Consider the following 15,365-nt stretch of genomic DNA (forward strand, 5'->3'; position numbering starts at 1 on the left):
TTCTTGTGGTGCAACGAAACACTATGACCAAAAAGCAAGTTGAGGAGGAAAGTGTTTATTCTGTTTACGTTTTGGCATCACTGTTCATCACCAAAGGACATCAGGAGAGGAGCCTGGAGGCAGGAACTGGTGCAGAGGCCATGGAGGAGTGCTGCTTATCGGCCTGCTTCCCTGGCTTGCTCAGCCTACTTTTTTATAGAACCCAGAACCACCAGGGATGGCCCCGCCCACCATGGGCTTGGCTCAACCCAATTAATCACTGATTGAGAAAATGTCCCACAGCTGGATCTCATGGAGGCATGTCCTCAACTGAGGCTTCTTCCTCTCTGATGGCTCTAGCTTGTGTCAAGTTCACACACAAAATCAGCCAATACACTCTACATTTGTAAATTGTTATTATTGATGTATTTGAGAGTAGAACCTTCAATCCCATGACTACCTACCTCTAAATACATCAATCTCATAAAAAATTTAAAATTTATTAAATTTTATTATTTTGAGACTTGGGGTGAGGCCCAACATATATAATATTTATGTATAGTGATTTTATATATGCATATGTATTTGTGTATATATATGTATATGCACATGTATATATGAATATATATGCATAAATATATAATGTACATGTCTGTGTGTGTGTGTATAAATTTTGAGCCAGGGTCTCACTATGTGCCCTTGGTTGGTCTGGAATCACTATGTGCACCAGGCTGGTCTTGAACTCATAGAGATTCTCCTGTCTTTCCCTCCTGAGTGGTGGAATTAAGGGCCTGTGCTACTATACACAGCTAAACTTACTTTTAAAAATCTTAGTCATATGTGAAGATTGCTGTATATTCATAAAGTATTATATACTGCTAAAGTATGCATCAGTAATTTTTATTTATTAAATCTCTTTCTGTTTGTAGGTATCATTATTAGGATTGGAGATTTTAAGTGCCTTTGTGGATCGATTATCAACACGATTTAAATCTTACGTAACAATGGGTAAGTTCACTTTAACAATCATTGTAGATTTTATACAGTGACTTTTACTTCTAGTTTTGTTAATTTGAATGAATTTTTGTAAATTAAAAAAAAATGTAGTTTGGGGATTGGAGAAATGGTTGGTGGTTAAAAGTACTTACTCTTCAGAAGCCCTGTGAAAGGCCTGTGTTAGATTCTCAGAACTCAGAGCAGGTGGTTCACAACCACCTGTAGCTCTAGCTCTAGGAGCTTTGATGCCCTCTTCTGCCTTTGAGGGTACTTGCAGAAACTCAGCATACACTTAACACACAGACACATTAAATTAAAGTAAATAGAATAAACTAAAATTTTTTGAAAATATAATTATGTATAACCCAGAGAGATATGGTACTTTAGCATTTTAATTTAGTAAAAGACTTTAAAGCTATTTAGATAGATAATTCTGCAGGCGGTATAAAGCAGAAGCAACAACACAGCACAGCATCCTGGTACTGTTAAGTATTTATGCCACGTGCTTATCTTTTTTCGTGTCTCTAACTTTTTGTAAAATGACAAAATTTATAATACAACTTACATGCTGTGGGGTTGTTTTTTTTGTTATTTTGAGACAGAGTCTCACTCTATGGCCTTGGCAGACTTGGAACTGGTTCTGTATGCCAGGCTGGCATCCAACTCATAGAGCTCTGCCTGCCTCTGCCTCCCCAGTGCTGGGATTAAAGGCGTGCGCCACCACTCAGGCTGCACTGCTAGTGTTTTGTTTGTTTTATGAAGAAGTCTGCTCAGACCAATCTTTTATGAAATATAATACGAGTGAGTTAGAGCAAAAGGAAAGAAGCACAAAGCCCTGGTTGGGTCTGTTTTGATGCTGAGCCTGAATCTTGCACACTGAGCACACAATGTTAACCCTGAGCTATACTCTAGTCCACAATTTTAATTATTGGGTTGAACAAAGTCACTGTGTCATGTTTATGACCTTCCTCTGAGCAGCAGTTATGCTGTGCGGCTGCATGGTCATTGTGCTCCTTAAAGCTGCTGCTCTGTATGACACAGACATAGTTGGCTTTGACCAAACACGTGTGATAGTCGTCTGCACTTTAGAGTGCTCTATGAATGAGGTCACTGCCCGGCAAGATAAAATTTTTACTCTCAGTCTTCTGCTTAAAATTGATGGTAGGTGTTTAAAAAACATTTTTGAAAAACATGTTTTGCTTCTGTATTTGAGTGCATAAATGGGAATTTTAAAAATAAAGTTCCATTCTTTGAGGCTTTGAGAAATTGGATGATAAGGTGTGCTTGATTTTCTCTTATGTGTAATTATTGGCTGACATTGTATTGCAGCTTTCTTTTGTCTAGGTCCCTGGAGCTTTGCTTTGCTCTGTTTTCCCTTCTTCCTTCCCTCCCTCCTTCCTTCCCTCCCTCCCTCTCTCCCTCTCCCCCTCCCTCCCTTCTATCCTTCTTTCCTCATTCCCTCCCTCCCTCCCTCCCTCCCTTTATCCCTACCTCCCTTCTTTCTTTACTTCTTTTAAATAACAGGTCTCTCTGTGTAGCTCCGGCTGGCCTAGAACTCACTGTTTATCTCAGGCTGGCCTTGAATTGTCTGTACAATCAAGAATGACTTTAAACTCCTAGTGGACATGGACAGTAAACATTGCCCCTCCTTGGTTCTTTTCATGCTAAGCATCACTCTTCCCTATTGCTGACTGTCTTGACATGCCAGCTTCCAATAATGACACAGAGGCTTTATGAGTTATTTATTCATGAATGTTTAGGCCTCGTAGTTTAGGCTTGTATAGCTTCATTTACCTGTTTATTCTTATATCCGTTATGCCTTGTGGTCTGTTTCCTCCCCTTCAGTGCTGGCACCTGTTTAGTCCTCTGTGTCTGGCTGGTGAGTTCCACCACCACCATGCCCACCTGATTCTTTCCCACAATTCCTATCTCTGCTCGGAAGTTTCCCCTTTCCTGTCCTGCTTAGCTATACTATAGGTCATCAGCTCTTTATGAAAGCCAATCAGAGAATGCCTTAGGCAGGCGAGGAAGGGCAGAGACATGCCTTCACACACTGTACAGAAAGATTACTCCAACACTTCCCAACTGAGCCTTGAGCATGGACTTTCTGATTAGTAATTCCTTTCATCTTTTTTGTTATTCATAACTGAGAATGTTGACTACAATATTGCAGGGTTGAAATACTGAACTGAAATGGGCCCACTTGGCATTTCTTGTCTCTCTATGGTTGTGGGCATTGTGTGTGATCCCCACCAGAGTTGTAGCTCTCTAGTATTCTCGCTACAGATGGCACTTTACACTGAAGTGTTACTTCGGGTATTATGTGTCTTACTAAGTTTTCAGACACAGGGTATACTGACAACTCATTGAACCATGATGGACTGGAGTTGCCACTGACTTTGATATTGTCCTCAATATCAAATATTTTGATATGTTCCAGGACACTGGAATGATGTTTCCTTTACATACACATGCCTTCTCCCATCTCAGTTAATTGTCTGCAGAATCTTGAGCAGGAATTCTCCACTCTAGTTTAACAGAAACCTTATGGATGGAGCTTAACTTGTATGTGCTGTGCTCTTTCATTTGAAATACTTCCTCTTCTCTATAATTCTTTGCTTCATAGTATCTTGGAACTTTTTAGGTTAGTTCTTCATACTCTAGACTTTTATCATTGCTGTTATAGTTACTGTTTACAGTCATTGCTCTTAACTATAATATTATATATAATTATTATGTATTAATATATTGCATATATTAGAGTAATATATTTTATTATATATTACATGTAGTATAATATACTATATTACTATATGATATGTAATATATAATATTATATAACATATAATATATAATGATATCATTCAATTATATTTCATTGGCTCATGCTTTTCATTTGTGTTCCCTCTCCACATGTACATCCAGCCTTATTGGAGTGTACAGCTTTATTTTTTTTAATCTGTTACTTGTGCATACTTATTGTTAGTCAACATTGTTTTCACTTTGAAGATCTTTTGTGAATCTTGAACTTGTTATTACTTGCAAGCTTATGTGGTATGATTGGAAAATGTGACCTTATTATTTGTTTTGCTGCCATTTATTGGATGCCCCCTTTAAAAGTATTGATTATGTCTATGAAAGAATATTATCACATATTTCTGACTTAGAGGGTAGACAGAAGTTTGCATGCTCTTCAAGAACTGGAGTACCTCAAATTTGCTCTTTGTTTAATCCTATCACAAGTCTTAACCAGACTACCTAACTCAATAGAGAGCCAATAAAATGGCTCAGTGGGTAAAAGTGCTTGTCAACAAGCCTGGTGACCTAAGTTCATTCCCCAGGTCCCACATGGTAGAGAGACCTGACTTCTGCAAATTGTCCTCTGAACTCCATGCACATGCCATGGTACATGTTCACCTCCCCATACACAGCAGAGAATAAATAAATATAAAATATTTTAAAAAGTTTCTATATAAGGAGAGGGTTGAATTAAATTGTGGCCTAATGAAGTTCTTTTTTTAAAGATAAATTTTATGTACATTATGTACATTATATACATTGGTATTCTGCCTGCATGTGGTTTGTGTGAGGGTGTCAGATCTCCTGGAACAGGAGTTACAGACAGTTATGAGCTGCCATGTGGGTGCTGGGAATTGAACCTGGGTCCTCTGGAAAAGCAGCCAGTGCTCTTAACCACTGAGCCATCTCTCCAGCCCTAATGAACAGTTCTTTAAACCATCCTCATTCTCTCAGATCCTTCTCAACTCTTCAGCCTTTCTTTCTCCCTCTTTAGAAAGTAAACAAACAGAAAACCAAACCAAAATACCCCAAGAAATACTACAAGAAACACACACAAACCCCATAAAAATACCAAGTTGGAAATCACTGTAAAAAGCAGAACAATAAGAACAAACAAAAAACAACCAAAGCAGTATGAGACTTAAATCTACAGAGATACTACTGAGTTCATCTTGTGCTAGTTATCGGCTGCTGAGCGTGGGGCCTGCCCACAAGTATGCTTAATATACCCAGTGAGAGTCCATTGGAAAAAACATTATTTTTTTCTTTACAAGCAAGTGTCAGTTGTAGATAGCTTCTTGGTTAGAGGTTGGACCCCTGTCCATTATCCTTCTTATCACTGGGATCCTGCCTCATTCAATCTATGTAGGTTTGTGCATACTACAATGTCTCTGTGAACTCATATGTGCACCAGTCCTTTGTACATTAAAAGTAAAAAACTGTTGTAGAAAAATTGAGAGTTCTATTCAGTTTTATTTCTAGTTCCGAAAAGATATTTGTACATAGCTCAATCATTAGAGCATTAGATACGGTTGGAAGAGAGTGTGGACTCAACGTCATGTTTAGAGCAGTAATCTGTTCAGATTGATACTGGTCAGTAACTCTGGTTTTTATAGTAAACGAGTTTAATAAAGAATTTTGTAGTTTAGAATTTTAGCAGCTAGTTTAATCCCTAAATGGTATTGAGAAAAGAGTATCAGAGTCTTTAGGACACTCAGTAGTGAGTTTTGTGTCTTGTAAAGTAATTTTATATTTTACAGTGCCAGTAGAATGGAAACTACTAACACCCATACTTCAGTTTTCAGTAGTTTACCTCCCAGTGCAGTCTGTGGTAAATCAACATATTTGTTTAAATCCTCTGAGCTTACAGAGTGGAAGTCTCTTTCCTGGTTCCCTAGTAAAGGCAGAGTGGTCACTGTAGTTACTTATACTTCACAGATGTTCATGTATATGAACAGACCTTTAGTAGTATATGTGTGTGTGCATATGTGTGTGTGTATGTGTGTATATATATGTATGTATATATATGTATTGCTCATAGTTCCAAATGCTTATTATTTTTTTCCTGTTTACCTCATCCTTTCTTTTAGTCACGAGGGTAAACAAGGCAACTTTGAGGTTTAGAAAAATTTGCTGTCTCCTGTAATTAATAATTAGGTACAGTGAAATGAAGTGTTGTTGTCTGTCTCTAAGACAATATATGTAAAACAGGAATTTAAAGGCCAATGAGGTGACTCAGCAGGTAAAGGTGCTTGCCTCCACATCTCCAGTCTCAAGTACTGCAATTGTAGGCATATGCCACCACATTTTAGATGTGGCCTAAAATACTTTTAAGTATTGAAATGAACCTCTATTTGGTCCAAGGTTTGAGTTTCCTTTTGAAGCTAAATTTTACCTCTCAGGACTAGAATAGCTTTTCCTGTGTTACTGTTATATGGATGCTGACACACACACACATACTATTCCAATTACCTAACTAAAAACTATTTAGTTTTTACTAAATTGGAATTGTATATTTACTCAAATTCTGATTTAATACCTATAGTTTAGTTTAATAGTGTTGTAAGGATTAAGTGACATAATTTATCTTTTACTATTATGTTCTGTGATTTAGGAGAAACAGATTTCCATAATAGCCAGCCATATAGATATTTAATGAGTCTTACTATAATATATCTAAACAAAGTGAGAAAGATCCTGGGGTAGAATCCAGGGTCTTTTGCATTGCTTGGCTAACACTGTACTACTGATCCATATTCCTAGCTATGAACAGGACTTATCTTGGTTTATAATTTAATAAGCTATCTTATTTTATGGATGGAAGTTTTGTCTTCATGTATGTCTGTGCATACTGTGGAGGCTAGAAGAGGACATTAGATCTCTTGGCACCAGAATTATCAATGGTTTTGAGCTGCCATGTGAGTGTTGGGGATGGAACCCAGCTCTCCTGAAAGAGCAGCCAGTGCTCGTAACCACTGAGCCATCTCTTCAGCCCCATGTTTATGATTTTAATTGTGAGGGCTGCTTTTTGTTTTATTGTGACAGGTTCTCTCTATATAATCCAGGCTGGCCTGGAACTCTCAGTCCTGCTGACTGAGCCTCCCTAGTGCTGGGATTAAGCATGCACTTCCATCCCTGGCCTGAAGGCTTTTCCCCCCTTGATTACATCTTCTGTAAGTAAACTAGATATATGTAGCCCTTCAAATTTTTTTCATTTCTTCTACTTCTCCTTTAAAACGTAGGCTTAGGTATATCTTTTTGTTTCTGTTTGTCAGATGTGAAATATGTCCTACAAGAAGAATACATAACATACAATTTAAAGTATAGTTATAGAGCTGACCATTGAGTATGACTGGTCTAGAAACATAAGCCTGCCAGGTTCTCTGACTGTCCCTGTCTATACTTCCCGAGGATGCCTTTTTACTCTATCAGAGGTCTCCCTTGCATTAACCTTGGGGAAAGCATTTACTTGCCTATCTTTGGATCTTGACCACATACACACTGAGTTTGCCTGGTTTTGAACACTGTCCTAAGTGGATATGATTGTACTTACTATATTGAAATTTGTTCATTATTTTCACTTGAACTTACAACTAAGGGACTCAGCATAATTTCTTCTTGTTATTATTTATGGAAATAGTTGCTATTTATAGTTTGGTAAACTTTGGTTTGTGATGGAGTAAAGTTGCAAATACTTATTCTTTCCCCATTAGTTACCACAGCTTTAATAGACAGAATGGGAGATGCCAAAGACAAAGTCCGAGAAGAAGCTCAGAATCTGACACTGAAGCTGATGGACGAGGTGGCGCCGCCTATGGTAGGCTTGTGTTTGAATGAGCCTTCTAATTAGGTAGATGGCAATGATAGCAAACCAGTAAACTTCAAGAGGCAGAAATAGTAGACTTTTAAATAGTGGATTGTTGCTAAGGTTTTAAGGAAACTCAAATTTAAGGTAAGGACCAGTCTGTAAGTTTTTTTTTTTTTTTCATTTACCTTTTCTTTTTTTCAGTTACTTAATGTTTTTACAAAAACATAAAGACTTGAGTGATTTGGCAGTATGTTGGTTGTAGTTGTAGTTCACCATTTTCTGGGTTTCCTTACCTGTAAATTATACAGTACCAAAATTTTTATTTTGAAAGCTACTGAATATTAATTTCTGCAACTCTTTCAGAAACAAGAAATTTCTTTATTTTAAGAGGCAGTTATTGATTATGTAAAGCATATTTTATGGCAACTTGTGTTTTTTGAATATAGTAGAAACGGTTTGCCCTTAAGGAATGTATTAATTACATTGGATGCATTGCTGTCAGTAAGAAAACCAAGTTTGATCTCTAGAAGCCTGCCTGTCTGCCTGCTTTCCTCCCTCCCTCCCTCCCTCCCTCCCTCCCTCCCTCCCTCCCTCCCTCCCTTGTTAGGCATGGTGGCATACATTTGTAACTTCAGGCAGACAGACAATCCTTGTGTCTTGCTCGCAAGCCAGCAGATTAGCTTAGCCAGCTTTGACATGTTCTAGGCCAGTGAGAGTCTTGTGACCAGAGAAACAACACACAAGGTTGTCCTCTGCCTTCTAAATGTACACATACATTTGTACTTGCACACATATTCACTCACACACATGAACACACATGCACATGTATGTATGTCCATTTGGCCTATTTTATGTTGTTACAACAAAATGTCTGAGGCTAGATGATTATAACCAAAAAAGTAGTTATTGCATGGCTTTGGGGGGTCATAGTTTTGTGGGGACAGCACCAGCTGTGTGACATGGTGCACCATCTCATGGAAGATGGCACCGTGATGGCAGGAATGGTTCATGTTTTTGAGAAACTAAGAGTCAAGATAGTGGCTTGTTTGTTTGTTTGTTTGTTTTTGGAGATAGCATTTCTCTATGTAGCCTTGGCTGTCCTGTAACTCTCTATAGATGAGGCTGGCCTCAAACTTACAGAGAGCCACCTGCCTCTGGCTCTCATATGCTGGGATTAAAGGCAAGTACTACCACTGCCTGGCTACTCTGTCCTGTTGCTCAAAGGCACTTCCATTAAAAAATTTTATTTTATATGTATGTATGTGCATATAAATATGTACACCATGTGTATGTAGGTACTTGTAAAAATCAATTGAAGCTATAGTGGGAGTTGTGTGGGTGCTGGGAACTGAACTCATGTCCTTTGCAAGAGCAGCAATTGCTCTTAACCACTGAGCCATCTCTTCAGTCCCCAGGTCTTTCTATCTTAACACTGAGGACCAGGCCTCTGACACATAAGCACTTGTGCAAAAAACTACATCCAAACTGAAGCATGGAAATACTTTGAAGGAGAATAAAATAAGCTGATGTGTACACCACAATCGAGAGGGTAGCTTAATGCTCATAATGTGCACAGTGATACCATGTGATGCTTAAAGTATGTTACATGTATTTAATACATCAGGAGTACTGAGTTATAAAGGGAAACTGATTTGAAGGGATTTAATTCTTAGTAAAACTACTGTTTAAAAAGGTTTTGTGAATAGTCTTTACTGGTTTACATTTTAAATTGTTTCACAGGTAATGTCTGTATATATTTATCTTTAGACATAGATGTAAACATTTTTATAAAAAAGGGTTCCAGAGTTGAGTTGCCTGACATAGGTTATTCTAAATAAGATGTATGTATGTATGTATGTATGCATGCATGCATGCATGCATGCGTGGTGGGGGCAAGGGCCTTGTAGATCTCTGTGGCAAATGTTTTGTTTTTGAGCTATATACCCAGCCTTAGTTAATATTTTTAAAATTCACAAAGCTGATGACCCGAGTTCAGAGTTTGGTCCCCAGAATTCATGGTGGAAGGAGAAACCTGACTCCTAAAAGTTGTTCTTGGATCCACTCACACATCTACAGTCATACATACACATACCTCTCATGTAAGTGCAAAAGCACGTGTACACAGACAGTAAGCACATTTAAGAAAGATTTCAAAAAACAACTTTTGGATTATATTTTTGAATATTTCACACACAATGTGAGGGTGGAGGAGGAGAATGTGGATTTGGTGTGTTAAGTTGGCTTTCTGCATGTGGAGGGACAGTTTACAGGACAGCTTACTGTGTTTAGGAAGATAGAGTTGAAATCTTCACTACACTATTCCTAAACAGTTGCTTTGTGTTATTGGTATAAGCTCATTTTTTCTTTCCTCACAGACTAGATAGTCATAAAATGACCTATTCCAAATGTTTCCGTATTTGTGCCTGGCATTAAAAGAGAAAAGCTTTAGTTATAAAATGTTTTCAGTTGTTCCATGCGACACAGTCTGCTGTTGGGAGTTCACCTCTGTTGAGTACTTCCTAGACCACTGTGCCTATAATCTCAGCATTCTTAGCATAGATGACACCCATATTCTTGGGACTGCTTAGATGCTTACGTATGGGATATGGTGTTTCTTATAACTATTAAAATTGAAAGTGAAAAGTATGTAAATAAAAAACTCAGAATTCTGGTTCAACTCTCAAATGGGCAGGAGCCCACAACCCCCCCCACCAAAAAAAAAAAAAAAAAAAAAAAAACCTTGTAAATGTGAGTTGAACATCTGTGTTCTGAAAATCTAAAAGTTTTTGTTTATTGACATAACATTAATTCTAGAAGTAGAAAATTCCATACCTGATCCACATGACAGGCTATAGTCAGAATTTAGCTGCACTAAAATTATTATATAAGTTATGCTCAGGTTATATGTGTAAAGTAAGTATGAAACAAATATAAATCTCACATTTGGGTTGTGTCCTAGCAATAAGTTTTCTTACTGTTACTATGTAAATATTCCAAAATTTGCAAGATGTCCCACATATGGAGCACATCTGATACCTGATGTCTTGATTGTAAAGTTGGGAAAACTTAAATTTGTGTTTCCTAACTTTTTGTCATGTGTGTCTACTTGTTTTCCTAATAGTACATCTGGGAGCATCTGGCCTCTGGCTTCAAGCACAAGAACTTTCGGTCTCGAGAAGGCATGTGCCTGTGTCTTATTGAAACCTTGAACATGTAAGTCCTGTGGTTACTGAAATGGCCTTCTTTTTCTTAGTCATTTCTCAAGGGTTTTTTTACAGGGTGAAGGAAGAGTGGAAGTAAATTTTAAGTAGTTATTAATTGATTTCCCAAACAAAAATATAACCTTTAATGCTATTTTTGTATATATAAGATATCTTTCATGTAATTTTTGAATTTGCCGTTTTTTACTTAGCCATCTAGAATTGATGGTTACAGACCTGATAATGTTAATAACTTTGGATTTTTTTTTCTGTTAGTATCTGTTTCAATGACTCAGTGCCTCATTGCTGTGTCACATGTTAGAGCCATTTCCCCACATCCCTTTGACCAGTTGACCCTAGGCTGAATGGAGCACTGTGGGTGGCTGCCTGGACTCTGTACCTTACACCTAGTCATAGCAGGCAGAGTCCTGAGAGCACAGGTGTCACAGGGCTAAGATGGAGGCAGAAGGAGTGTAAGCGGAGGCTTCTGTTTCTATTCTAGAAGGCTTTTCCAGGCTGTGAAGTACGATAGGTAATATGTAGCCCCTTTGAATTTTCCTGTGGCATGCCTTCCTCTTCTTCCACTGCTCTTGGTCCTACCTGCTAGCAAGTGCTGGTCAGGGTCTTCAGTCAGCACACTTTCTGAGTGTTAGTGCTCCTGTCCTTTGCATTCAACCTAGACATTAGAACATTAGCAAATGTAAGTATCTCCTAACTTACTTCATCTCACTGCATATTAAGACTCAACTCAGCTTTTCTTAAGTAATTGATAGGCTGCCAGGGTTGTCAAACTGCTGTTGAGAATTTTTCCCAGTTGAGTCATGTGCTGACCTTCATTTTCAGCATCTGTCCTGATTAGTTTTATGTCAGTTTGATACAAGCTATAGTTACCTAAAAGGAGGGAACCTCAGTTGGGAAAAATACTTCCATAAGACCTGGCTGTAAGGCAATTTTTTAGTTAGTGATTGGTAGGTAGGTGAGGGCCCTGCTCATTGTGAGTGGTGTCATCCCTGGCCAGTGGTCCTGGGCTGTATAAGAAAAGCAGTCTGAGCAAGCCATGGGTGCAAGCCAATAAGCAGAACCTCGATGGCTTCTGCATCAGCTCTTGCCTCCAGAATCCTGCCCTGTGTGTTTCATGGTCGCAGTAGTAACCCTAACTAGGACTGCATCAGTCACACCTGCTCAGGTCCACTTAGTGTTGCTTCGCATCACTTTGCCTGTGATCGTCTTTCCTTACCAGTCTGTGTCCATGCTTTCTGTATAGAGATGAGGAGAAGGGACACTTGCTGTTGTCCAATGTCTTCAATCCCAGCATGAGGTAGAGGCTGGTGGGTCTCTGAGTTTGAGGCCAGCCTGGTGTACAGAGTGAGTTCCAGGACAGCCAGGGCCGCACAGAGAAACCCTGTCTCGAAAAACATAACAGAAAAAGTAGAATAAAAATAAGATAGCACTAGGATATTTTGTTCACTATTTAAATGAAACTAAAATTCTTTTCCCCTTAAATTATATTTAGCTTTGGGACTCAACCACTGGTCATCAGCAAGTTGGTGCCTCATTTATGTGTCTTATTTGGAGATTCTAACAGTCAGGTAAAAAATTACTTACCTTCAAGCATTGACTGGTCTTTTCTGAGGGCGGGAGGGGGCGCCCTTTCTTGTGCTCTTATCTTATTTAAGCCATAACAGTAAAGAGAAAGGTGGATAGTGAAAATTTCGCCTTTTTTTTTTTTTAATTAAATGAAGGTCTGGCTGTTCTGCTCAGAATCTACTGGGCTCACGTGATCTTCCTGCTCTACCCTCCCAAGTATCGAGGACTACTGGCCTCTTCTCCTTCTCTTTCCCTCGTCCCCCTTCTTCTACTAGGAGTTGGTTGTTTGGAAGGGAACTTAAGTTGCTTGTCAGTACTTGGGCTGGTAGTAAAGACAGAAGGAATTGAATGGTTAGTTCTTGTTTTGACAGATTCAGAGACTTTCTGGCTTCCCTTCTGTAGTCCAGCATTCTGTTAACTGTGAGGCTAGATTGTTAGTGGACTGTGTGCCTGAATGTGCTTATACAGGAATTACTGCAATTGTTGATAGCCCTGTTTAATAGGGAAGGCCTCTGTGTCCATGGTGCATCTCTTTACTTGATGTGTCTGTGCTTTAGTCAGGAGGCAGAGGTCTGCACTACCAGATCCCTCCCCTGAAAGTCAGCTATAATATTTCTATAGCTGCCCCTCAACAGTTGCTAGATTTTTTTTTCAATTGCTGTTTTATTTATAGACAAAAGTTGTCCTTTTCTTGCTCACCCTGTCCTCAGGCTCTTGAACTCAATTGATTTTTTCCCACCTTAGTCTCCCAGGAAGCTAGGGCTGTGGGTGTGTGCCATCACACCTGGCTCTTCATTGCTGTTGGAAAGTAAGTTTTTCCAAAAAGTAAGTGTTGTTTTTCAGGTTGTTCTCTTTAGGCCCCATTCTTTTTCCCCCTCTTATATAGAATATAAAATTTACCATTACAACCGTTTGTAAGAGTATACCTCAGTGGTATTAAATACATTTTCTTTGTTTTGCAGCTGTATCACCATCTACATGCAAAACTTCCTCAGCACTCAGACTGTCTTCATGAGACAGTTACCCAGTCCTCTTCCCTAGTGGCTGGCCCTTCTCCGCCAGTGTGATTACTCCACAGACCTGGTGGACGCAAGTCAGACCGGTTCCATTTAGCACACTGCCCACCACAAGTGATTCATGCTGCAAAGTGTGTCAGAATTTCCCTCTTCTAAGGTTGAATAATTCTTCATTAACACACAGGCATCACATTTCGTGTATGTAGTCATATAAGAATAGGTATTTTTTTGTTTTTTGTTTTTTTGAGTTTTTTTTTTTCCCTACCTTTTGGCTATTCTGAGTAATTTTAGAAATACTGATGTAAAAGGTTTTTTTTTGTTTTTGTTTTTTGAGTTCAATTCACGTCATTGGAAGGCAGTTTTGTTTCAAGAAAATTAATTAACTGTATTTTTGAAATCTCAGTTGTTAGCTTTTATTCACAGATTTCTATTAACCAGCTCCTGACTTTTTTTTTTTAAATGGTAGTAGGGATTGACCCAAAGGTCTCATACATGTGGGTTAAGTGCTCCATTGCTAAGGTCTTGACTCTCTTTAAATAGGTTTTCTAGGGCTTTCTTGACAGACCTTGGTTTTGGTTTTCCATTAATAAGGTATGATATTATAATCTACTCAGGGACTGAAAAGGCATTAAAATCAGCTTAGAGTGTCAGTTTGGGCCTTCTAGTTTATTGTTACCTTAAAAGGAAGTATGTGTCACATCTGAATTTCTTTAAAATGTCTTGAATTCTTTGACAGGTGAGAAATGCTGCAATATCAGCTGTAGTGGAGATTTATAGACACGTAGGAGAGAAGCTGAGGATTGATTTGTGTAAAAGAGACATTCCCCCTGCTAGGTAAGTCTTTCTAAATCTATTTTCTGTTACAGTTTTTTTTTTTTTTTTTTTTTTTACTTTATTAAGGTAACTATTACAGCCAGGTGTGGTGGTGGTGCACACCTTTAATCTCAGCATGTGGGAGGCAGAGGCAGGCAGATCTCTGTGACTCGGAGGCCAGCTAGGCCTGCATAGAGAGTTCCAAGTGAGCCAGGCATCCACAGCATGGAGTTTTAGAATCCTGGGCTTCCTGGGACCAGTTTATAGACATAGAACTGGACCAGTGCCAGGCACTTGGTGCTTGTTTGGCTTCAAGTTTCCTTCAACTCTGCTGTGAAAGTGCTTAATATTTCCAGTGTAGGGTGTGTGTGAATTAGAGCTTTCTCTGTACATAGTCTTGCCACCTGCAATGACAGCTTTATTTTTCCTAGTACATTTTTCACTTTCCTTTCTTGCTTTCATTTTCTAGGATTTCCTTTATACTATTGAGAAAGTATAATGGGGTACATTCTCGACTTATTCTGATCTTAGAACAATTCTAGTTTCTTCACATTAAGGTTGAAGTTAGTTGCTAGGTTTTAGCGCATACCTTTGGCCCCAGCACTTGAAAGGCAGACATAGGTGGATCTTGTCAGTTTGAGACTAGTAAGACCCTGTCTCAAAAAAAGAATAGAAAAGTATGATGTTAGTTGTAGGCTTTTGGTAGGTGCTCTTTTTTCTTAAGAGTTTATACTTTTTAAAGTTACATTTTACTTGGGCTTTGTACATGGGCTTTGTACACCCTATACATGTGTGGAGGCCAGAGGACTACTTGGGAGAGTGTTCAGACATCTTGCAAGCACCTTTTTGTCCACTAAGCTTTTTTTTTTTTTTTTTTTTTTTTTTAACTTTTTATTGATTCTTTTTGAATTTAACATAATACACTCCAGTCCCACTCATCTTCCCCTCGTCTTGTACCCAACCTCCATTCTTGCAACCTCCCCACAACAGAGGAAAAAAAAAATCTCGATGTGGAAGCTGTAGTGTTTTATAGTGTGTCCCACAGTGCACCCTTTTGTCCATACTTCTTTGTTTGCAAGTGTTCATTGCACTGACTTGTTTGTCTGATACAGGCCTCTGACTTCTGCTACTCTATCAGTACTGGATCCTCACTGGGACCCCTTGTGT

The 15,365-nt window shown here is 38.7% G+C and overlaps 1 protein-coding gene across 16 annotated transcripts in view; it reads left to right on the forward strand.

Moving 5' to 3' along the window:
• Positions 1-15,365, forward strand: part of Clasp2 (cytoplasmic linker associated protein 2) — a 173,036-nt gene that overhangs the window by 16,206 nt on the left and 141,465 nt on the right. For all 16 annotated transcript variants that reach the window (XM_034483915.2, XM_034483918.2, XM_076917273.1 and 13 more), the window contains exons 2-6: positions 909-987; positions 7,488-7,591; positions 10,704-10,795; positions 12,296-12,371; positions 14,122-14,219. In XM_034483915.2, coding sequence (XP_034339806.1) covers positions 909-987; positions 7,488-7,591; positions 10,704-10,795; positions 12,296-12,371; positions 14,122-14,219 — 449 coding nt within the window. The remainder of the gene's footprint in view (positions 1-908; positions 988-7,487; positions 7,592-10,703; positions 10,796-12,295; positions 12,372-14,121; positions 14,220-15,365) is intronic.

This window comes from Arvicanthis niloticus, chromosome 21 (genome assembly GCF_011762505.2).
Source record: "Arvicanthis niloticus isolate mArvNil1 chromosome 21, mArvNil1.pat.X, whole genome shotgun sequence".
NCBI lineage: Eukaryota > Metazoa > Chordata > Mammalia > Rodentia > Muridae > Arvicanthis > Arvicanthis niloticus.